The sequence below is a fragment of the Rosa rugosa genome, chromosome 6 (assembly GCF_958449725.1).
Source record: "Rosa rugosa chromosome 6, drRosRugo1.1, whole genome shotgun sequence".
In the NCBI taxonomy this organism is placed as follows: Eukaryota; Viridiplantae; Streptophyta; class Magnoliopsida; order Rosales; family Rosaceae; genus Rosa; species Rosa rugosa.
In genome coordinates this window covers 50,580,130-50,589,789 of record NC_084825.1, presented here as the reverse complement: position 1 = coordinate 50,589,789, position 9,660 = coordinate 50,580,130, and the positions used below count along the sequence as shown (strand labels likewise).

Sequence of the window (9,660 nt, the reverse complement as noted above, 5' to 3'; positions counted from 1 at the left end):
TCAACGAAAGAGTGACAAGTATCTAAATGGCATCTGGAGATGCATGGAAGGGTCGTTCGATCGATGCCCTAGCCCTAGCTAGCCAAGTACTCCATGAACCCTAGCTAGCTACCCAGCTACACATGCTAAACCTAGATATAATTAGCCTTAGCTAGGACGGCTAATCCAGGCTCCAGCTCATTTAAATGTTCCTTTCAAGGGTACACACCAAATGCTTTCACAAGCATTCACTACAAGGGAAAACCCCTTTAGAGACAAAAGTATAGGTGACACAAGTCATTTGTGTCACTAATAACTATCATGGGTGACACAATTTTTTAGTTTGTCACCTATAAATTGTCATTTTAAATTAAATTTGCATTAATGTTTGCATGACAAAATAATAGAGAGAGGAGACAAAATCTTTTTGTCTCAACTTTTTATTAGAGACAAAATATAATTTTGCCTCCTATTCTTTTTATAATTTAAGCAGTTGGCCTTCATTCCGCCAGCGGGAAATCAAAATTTTAATTGAGAGGTAAAAACACTAAGGCTTCAAATCTCCAAAACAGTGTAGTATTAAGAAAAAGAGGATGACCTATAAATACCTTTTTTTTTTTTTTCCTCCTTTCATCCTATCCACAGCGAAATTCATAGTTTCCCAAACTTACACAGCCTCGAACCTCAAACTGCCAGCAACATGAACTCCACCTTCGATCGACAACTACTTCATCTCCTCAAACCTCAAACTACTACATCATCATCTCTCTAATCTCTTCTTTCCACTTCTCTACCCCAGCAGCCCAGTCTCAAAATCATCCTAAATCACCAGCACCAAACTCCTTCATCTTGGGTTTTCGATCGATCAGGTAAAGTTTTAATTTTTCTCTTCTTTTCTTTTTATAATTTGATTTTTTTCAATGGGTATTCTCAATTTTCAATTGTAATTGTGTTTTGATTACAATATACCAGTTGAGACGATGGGTTCTTATATTGGTAAGAAAACAATGGATAATTGTTTGAGATATGAATTCTTGATTGCTGTTGACTTTTCAATTTCAGTGTTGTTAATTTTTGAGATATCATCTCTCCGATTTTGGTTTTATATTAATTGAGTTTTTGTTTTTGTTTTCTCACCCATTTAGAATATTACCCGTTATGCAAAGTCTTTATAGTTATAGTTCAACCTTTTTACCAGTTAACTTGTAGGGTGACTAGCTTGTTTACTGGTTTCCAATTCTAACTTATGACTAGCGTGATCTTGAAGATATTGTTTTTTAGTAGTCCGGTCGAATCAAGTTTTCAACCTAGTTGCTTTCATTAGCTCGATCGGTCTAACATGTTAACGAGTAATGTCTAGACGACATGGACAGACTTATGAGTGTGGCCTGCAGGTTTTGCTTCTATATTTTCCTGTTATCTTGGGTAAATGGGTAAAACTTAATTACAGTTATTATGCATTCCTTGTTATAAGCAACATGCATGGTTGAAGTTGAAATTAATCTAAGAACGATTCTTTAAGCAACCATCCAAACATTGTTCATCAATTGTTAATGTAAGATTTTCTATGATCATTAATTCTAGATTGAATTCATTGTAGAGCAGAGCGAGTGGAAGCGATCACTCCCCTCATTTTCTACATGTGACCGAAGTTTACCGATTCATTTTTCGTTTCAGAATGTATGTTTTATTCGAGTATAAACATATTGATGCTCCATAGATTGTCTAAAACAAATTGAAATTGGCACGTCTTGTTTATTTAACATATGCACGTCTTGATGGAATTGTTGGGGGTGGTTGAGTTTTATGTAGAGAGATGAGCCCAGGTTTAAATATATTTGAATTTCATGTGGTGGGTAGTGATGGCTTCAGGAACTAATTGTTAATATAGGGAAGTGACTGTAAGTGGTTCTTTATATATATTACTTGGACTTCTAATAACCAGAGGAAAGGTTATTGAGAGGTATGGGGTTCTAGGATACAGTTTTGTATGGAAAATCCAAAGCATTACTTTGTGCTAAGCAGAAACATAAAATTGTTCTCATGGTCTCAATTGTCACTCGTACTATTTTCAATCTATGTTGAAGTTTACAGTTTGTGTCTTTATATATTCCATGAAAAAGGGAAGCAGAATCGCATCAGAAAGCATTATCCGGATTGGATACTAGTATGATTCTTCTTTTCTTTTGCAGTTTTTACTCTATGTTTCTCTTTAGTTTTGTTTTGAAATTCATTGACTTCTGTAGGTGATTGTTGAAAGTGCTGAAAAGAGTGATGCAACTGATCGATATTGAGAAGAACAAGTAAGTTTTCCAATTTATATGTTTTTTTTTTAATGGTTAACCGAAGCCAATCAACCAACGGTGGCTTTCTTCCTGTCTATTACCTTTTTGTTTTTCCTTTTAAACTTGGAAACCTTCGAAGACCTAGTAGACTTTTCTCTTCTAGCTTCTTCTTTTTAAGCTAATTTAACTACAACTAATGTCCTCAAAGAGAATATGATCAAGACAGGATAATAATACAAGGGTAATTTCCATGAACTACACACGAAAGCACAAATGCATCCCAAGAATAAATGCCCCACAGTTCTAGTACTTATTTATTTCTTTCGGGGTCTTGGGGTTATGAGGTAGATCCTCTGAAACTCTTGTGCTCTCTTGTGCTCCAAACTACGAAGTTACAGAGATGACAGTGCTTGTGCCACATTGCGAGATATTCGATCATGTATTGGCTCCTCTGTTGAAGGCATCTTGAATTTACATGTATTTATGTCATATACATTTTGACATGGCCTTTGTCTTTGCTTTTGTTTATAATATGTTAGATGTAGGCTCATTAATGTTATTGTCCTTAGTAGTTTATAAAGAAGCTGCTCTATGATCAGGAAGAGTCCTGTAATGTCCTTTTTCTTGAGAAGAACTTGTAATGCTGACCTTTCTCTATCCTATTTGCTATGTCATCTCTTCAAATTTTCACTAGTAAAGGAAATGAGCATTTCTCCTTTTCCCGATCCTTGTCTCAAAAAAATCTTCCTCTTGTCAAGGTAAATGTCATCATGGTTGAAACCCATTTAGCTCTAGCTTTGTTTCTCTCTCATAACCAAACATATCTCATTTACCTTTTGTCACCTAGCTAGTCTTTGGGCTGTTCTTTGTTCCTATCCAATTAGTGCACCAATTAGACTCATTTAAACTACTGCTCATGAACTTCCACACTGACATAGTTATCTTTCTTTCAAGATCAGTTCTTATTACTCTCTTTATTTCCCATCGTCGCTGTCTCCATCTATTTCAATTTCATATATTTCTTCCTGTATGTATTGCTCCAAAATACTTAGTTTCTTAATCATTTTTTTTTGGGTTGTTGTGTTTTGATCTTATTGTTCAAAGTTAGTTCTTTTATACCTCTAACTTATTTTAAGTGTATGATTGGTTTGCTGTTGCTTAGCCCCAAGTGAACATACTATTTTCACATTTCTTTTGGCATCTGATCTATTTTTGTTGTATGAGAAAGCGTTAACAACCTTTAATCACATCTCACTTATATCTTTACTAATTTTCTACAGACCATATCTTTTGGCCTTGATAAGCTGAAATTTTATTTTGCTTTTGTCTTGATTTGTTTTTAGGTTTTGTTGAGCTCACTTCAATCCAAAGTTGCTTTAGTATTACACAAAAGGTGTCGAGGTATGCTCTAAAGTTCCACGTAGTCTATTAATATCTTCCTCTCTCCTTTTTTATTTTTCTATGGTTTATGCGAGCTAAGACCACTCTTGAAACACGATGGTAATGGACATGTATATAATAGAAAAATAAGGAAAGACATTATATGATTTTGGATATATAAAGTGTTTGTTAAATTGCATATTTGTTGGTTGAATAAGGATTATTTTGCTAATATGGATCAAGAGGCAAGCACAGACACGTCACTGTCTTGCCCTTTTTGCGACTATAGATAAAAATATCACAAATAAGGAGTAGTGGTTAAGAAAAGGATGGGAAAAGGTTATGAGGTGACTACTGGGTTTTCAATTCTGAAACAAATAAAGGAATCGATAATTCCATGCACCTTTTTTGATTTGGTTTGTTTGTAGATCTCCAGACTTCAACCCATAAATTGCTCTAGTATCATAAAAAAGGTGTCCAGTTATACTCTAAAGTTCCACATATAGTATATTCTTTTTATTTTTGTTTAATTATTAATCTGCTCATGTGTTTATGGTCTTTATTGGCATAAATCTGCAGGTTTGAGGTATTGAGTTATAATTGAATATTTATAACATGTACTATATGCATACTGATCATATAACTTTTTATTTTGAGCACAAACAGAAAGGTAAAAATGTGTCTTTTGTTGAGAATTGGAGCACTATGCATCAACATCATGATGGTCAGTGGATCAACGAAGCAGCTGAACAAACTGGGGTTAGCTTTTGTTATAAAGATTTTCAATAGGTAATCTTATTTTTATCACTTTTTAATTAGTTAATTTTTTCTTCTTCAATTATGTAGAAGAAAATGTTAGCAGAATTGAATCAAACAAAGGAGAAGTTAGCTGAAATCCTTGGGGCTGCCTCACTTGATGAAATAGAAGTTCCCGTTTCTATGCAGTTGGATATCTTGGCAAATGGCGTTGGGGTTGCAAAGGGTAGAGGCATTCGCGGTCTGGGCTATGGTCCACGGAAGGAACCCGTCCATTATTCTGAGAGTGATAAATCTGCAAATGCTTCTATGACAGAACAAAAGGTAATTGAGCTGACAGCCACGGTGGAAAAGCTTTTGAGGCATATCAATCACATAGAAGAGCAACTTGCTACTGTTGAAGGGTATACTATTCATCATTCCAGTGATGATGATGATTATGATGATGGGGATGATGATGATGTGAATATCTATGGGGATGAAGATGAGGGTGCAGACTAGCTATTAGGACCTTAATGTTGTTTTCCGATGGAACTTTAATTTTATATTATTAAAACTAGAAAACTTGATTTCGCTAGCTACTGTCTATGTAGAAGTGTAGAAACGCAAAACTTCACTTTCTCAGTTATGTACTATCTTTCATTTATTCAATGCAATTAAATATATTTTTATTTAGTTTTATTCAGTGCTGGAATTTGTTATATAAAATTGATAATTAGATATTATGTCGCCAAGAATGGTTGTCAAGGTGACATTTTGTCACCAATAATATATAATCAATTAAATATAAAAATAAATTTTAATTAATTTCAAAATATTCAAAGTTTGTCACCCATACCGAACAGTTTGTCACCCATTCCCGACAATCCCGCCATCTTATTCAAATTACCTGCCATTTATTGAATTTTTGCCCAATTGTGAAATGTTTTAGGTGACAAAATATAAGCGTATGGGAGACGAAAAATATTTTGTCCCCTTTATTTTTGGGTGACAAAATTTAGCTTTTGTCACTAATAAGAATCTGTCACCCACTATTAGAGACAAAATTAGAGACAAAATGATTTTGTCACCCATACCAATGGGTGACAAATTTGTTTGAATGGGAGACAAAATAGGTTTGTCACTAAAGGGGTTTTCTCCTGTAGTGATTATAGTACTTTTAACAGATCATACGGTTCTGCTTTAATTCTGGGTAAGTTTGAATGCCACTGCCATCATATTTAGATATGAACACAACATTATATGCCAGGTCCTGCATATATTAATTTCGATGTGTCTTATACGTACAATTTATACAGTCGTCCTAAAGCTTCGACAAAGCAAAAGCCTTGAAGCGCCCCTACCCAAATTCGCATCTATGGCTACTGCCCATGTAGGTTGACTAGGTTTCATCTCTTTTAACTATAAATCATGTTTTGTTGGGATTTGGGATGCGAAAAGCTGTTGCCACTTCCATTTTTTACTGTATGAATCTGTGAACACTGAAAATGCATGTCTTCTTGTTTTGATTACTTTAATCTAGGTTGTTAATCTACCGTAGTCTAACGACCTCTATTAGTGTCAAGTCCAGTCTGTTCTTGTCGCTAAAGTTTTTTAGCATATGTAACATCAATTCTAATCTTCTTTTTTCAACGATTGTATACACGTCTTATTGTTTTCTTAATCACTTTGTGATTATATATTGACTTTACGTACATATATGGGATTAGTGTCCATTTAGATGTCATATGCTTCGTTATCATTAAACATTGATCAAAAAATTCAAATTTACCTGTGCATACTTTTCAAGTCTCAATTTTTGAAATAATTGTTGCCCGGTAGGCGGAAAATTACCTGGGAACTTGAATATGCATCATGGAAATGGTGGGTCTAGCTACTTGGACTTATGGTGGTGCGTACGTGTTTACATGCAATTTCCATCTAAGTGGGATTGACCGATTGAAATGGTTGTTTCTAATTCCTTGAGTGTGATAGATGGTGGTGACCAACATAAAGCAGTAATTGAATTCCGAAAGGACTTAAATTTTGTAATATGACGATGTTTTTATTTATTTATAATTAAATAAAGAATTATGCTATATTAGCTCATATGCGTTAGTCACATCAAACTTTGCAGTATGACGATGTTTTTTTTTATAACTAAATAGAAAATTTGGTGATATTAGCTCCTCTGTGAAAATCACATCAAACTTTGTAGCATGACATGTATATACCTCCCAAAAAATAAAATAAAAAATAAAAAGACCATATGTATATCATGGGTCAAGTCTTCTGCTCGAAATATTGTGTTTTCCTTAAAAGTAAAAATATTGTAAATATAGTCACATGTTTTTTTTATACTAAGAAGAAAATAAATTCGCAGCAACTAAATATGAGAGAAAAATTACAAAATCGTTCATGGTTTGAGACTCTGAGTTGACTCGATCAAAACAAAATGTTACATAAAATAGTGATCGAATTGTGAAATGATTCAAGCATTTTACGAGACTTTATATTGACATTCTCTCTTTTAATCAAAAAAGAAAAAAGAAAAGAAAAAAAAAGACTTCGTTATTAACTTATTATCAAGGAACGCAAACATTTGAATTGATCTCAAAGATGGCATAAGCCAATTTGGGAAATGTTTATTGCATGGACGAAGGGAACAACGACATAATGCAATTCCTCGTTGGTAACATATCAAAACGGACTACATAGTCAATATTGTCTTCACATTTGGCGAGAGACGTTTCCCGGAGATGAAAGATGGTCGAAGTTCTTCTGATTCCTAAAAAAACTGCAAGTATTCTTTCTCTTCTCTTTATTTGACAGAATATTTCGTTAAGTAAAATCTCGTTTGGGTAATTGGGTTTGATCTCGTGAAAGATCTGATCGGTAGTTAGGGGTAATATAGGGTTTAGAATGTTCCTTATTTGCTTAAGTTCTTAACCCTTGAGAATGCTAGTTAATTGATCACTGCCTCTATCAAGATCCATGTTTTATAGAAACCCCCACACTTTCAGGCAGATTAACAATATAATTCAATGGCATGCCTTTCAACATGCAGAGCAAATCCATATTTTTATGTTATCTCCAATCCTGGGATCACAGTATATATTATGGCATGCTATGTTGATTTCAATTTTGCATTTGAAAAGACTAAATTATATAGGGTATAGCAAACTTCGATCCCAATGAAATAAATAAACTTTCGGCCCAGAAAGGTTAAACGTTTGGAAGTTGGTATTTTAAACCCACAAGGCCAGAACCTTGATTAGTGCTTGATAGTATTCTTCACTATTTTTACATTTTATGTTTCTCTAAGACTCACATATGCTGAGAAGAAGTTTCCTAGCAACAAACATACATATGTTAAACACAGTTATAATTTTTCATAGCTCATATATAATTAAGGCGCTCTTTCCTTGAATTATAAGGTTGTGAAAAAAAAAAAAAGAGACTCAGGGCTATTCAAATTTTAAGATTTAGAAAGCATTTGAAGATAAATATATCAAAGAAAAAAAGTTGAGACAAATGTGTAATTAATGCAACTCATAAAGGACTAATACTCGAGTACATTCGATATATTTCAGAATAGAAAGCATTATGACTAGTCTCAAACATACACTTGGGATTGAAGACCAAGTAATCCCAAAATTACAAAATAAAAATAAAAAATAAAAAAAAAAGAAAAGAAAAGGCGTTTGACTAAACAGGAATGTCCTCCCTGGAAAAACTGAAAATTAATGTTGATGGGGCCTTCAGAGCTGACTGTGGAAGTGGTGGTATTGGGGTGGTACCGTGGTGGTCAGAGAAAGAAAAGAAAAGTAAGGCCTGCTGCTTCTTCATATCCTTTTTTTTTTTTAAAACAAATATAAGTTCTACAATCAGGTTAAGCCCAAACATGGCATGAGCTATGACCCATCTTGTTGGGCTTTCTTGTCACCTTTCAGTTATTTCCACATGAAGGGAAAATGGAGCAAGAGACATTAGAGAGTGAGATGACACTTTGGTTGGTACTAATGATGTGGATTCTGCTTTGATAGAATCTAGTGTTCATCGAGCTAAACTTTGTTGGGGTGATTTGGAAAACGAGAAACTCCTTTGTCATCATACTTACGCTCGGGCTTAGATAAAGTCTTTTGTGTTCCTGGTTTTGATGAGGGTGATACTACTCTAGAGGAGGAGAATTTTCTTACGTCTCTCCCAAAGTCTTAAAATAAAAAATCAAATACCAAAAGAGGTTCACAGGACCCTTACCCTACCTGCAATCAGACACCTGTTGTGCGTCTTGATCTTTGATTCAATTAGCTTGGCTATGCTTAATCTTGCTTATATTTTAGTTGCCTTTTGGTTTTGTTGTTTCTTCTAAGGGGTCTTGGCTTCATGTCCTCCCCTTAAGTACTATCTTTTTTATCAAATAAATTTATTTGTTTGCCAGAAAAAAGAAGAAGGGAAAACAGACATACCTCGTTTGTCTTTTATAATGTATCAAAACAGGCTCGATCTCTAGATTGTTTGCGCCTCTCTTGATGTTATATTTCAATAAATTTTTGTAATCGATCATGTTCTTAAATATGGTAGTGTTTAAGGTTTAGAATATTACTTATTCATTAAGTTGGAAAACGTAGATTAATAGTTGATAAGTTTTTAAGGAGGTTGAAATCACACTTTTTTTTTAGACAAACCATCCGTTTGTTTGAGTATCGTTTCAATGAATGTGTGATAAAGGGAGGAGTATCCGTAGATTCTGAAAAAAAATGGATGTCAATTTCAATCCTCATGTTATTTTTTTTATGACAAGCTAGTTGATTACTTTATGTCTTTATCAAGCTTGGAAGGATTTGATAATTTTTCCAATCCATTTGAAGTGACTCACTAACCCCAGCGCTTCTGGTAGATTAACAATACAATTTCAATGGCATGCTTTTCCACAACTAAAGCAAAGATATAGTTTTGTGTTATTATTAATTCTAGATCCAAACAATAAATATTAAGCCGTTGCTTTCTTGCTTTCAATTTCTCATTTGAAAAGATAGGGTATTCAGTTGTCCTTTTCATATTAGGGTAGGTCAAATAATCATCGATGAAATGTATAGCAAAATTCCGAACAAACCAAATAAATAAACTTTTGGTCCCAAAAAGTTAAACATTCCGAAGTTAAATTTTTTAAACCCAGAACCTTGATTAGTCCTTGACGTAATATTTAGGTAATCTTCATTTCATGTTTCTTTAAGACTCACAAGAATCTTCAAATTTTTAATCCCCATCTCGTATGTTT

At 33.8% G+C, this 9,660-nt stretch overlaps 1 protein-coding gene across 9 annotated transcripts; it reads left to right on the top strand.

Annotated features, from left to right (window-relative positions):
• Positions 1 to 623: 623 nt before the first annotated feature.
• LOC133713846 (uncharacterized) lies at positions 624 to 5,075 on the top strand. 9 transcript variants are annotated; one of them, XR_009848278.1, is made up of 7 exons: positions 624 to 848; positions 1,585 to 1,659; positions 2,103 to 2,146; positions 2,226 to 2,282; positions 3,608 to 3,665; positions 4,311 to 4,403; positions 4,491 to 5,075. XR_009848278.1 is itself a non-coding variant. In XM_062139881.1 (5 exons), the coding sequence occupies exons 4-5, from the start codon at positions 4,350 to 4,352 to the stop codon at positions 4,899 to 4,901; spliced, it is 465 nt and encodes a 154-aa protein (XP_061995865.1). In that variant the 5' UTR covers positions 624 to 848; positions 2,226 to 2,282; positions 3,608 to 3,665; positions 4,311 to 4,349; the 3' UTR covers positions 4,902 to 5,075. The 9 variants fall into 9 exon arrangements, 3 of the variants coding, with proteins under 3 accessions (XP_061995865.1, XP_061995864.1, XP_061995866.1); XR_009848279.1 differs by having other exon boundaries at positions 1,580 to 1,659; XR_009848280.1 differs by lacking the exon at positions 1,585 to 1,659.
• Positions 5,076 to 9,660: the final 4,585 nt, after the last annotated feature.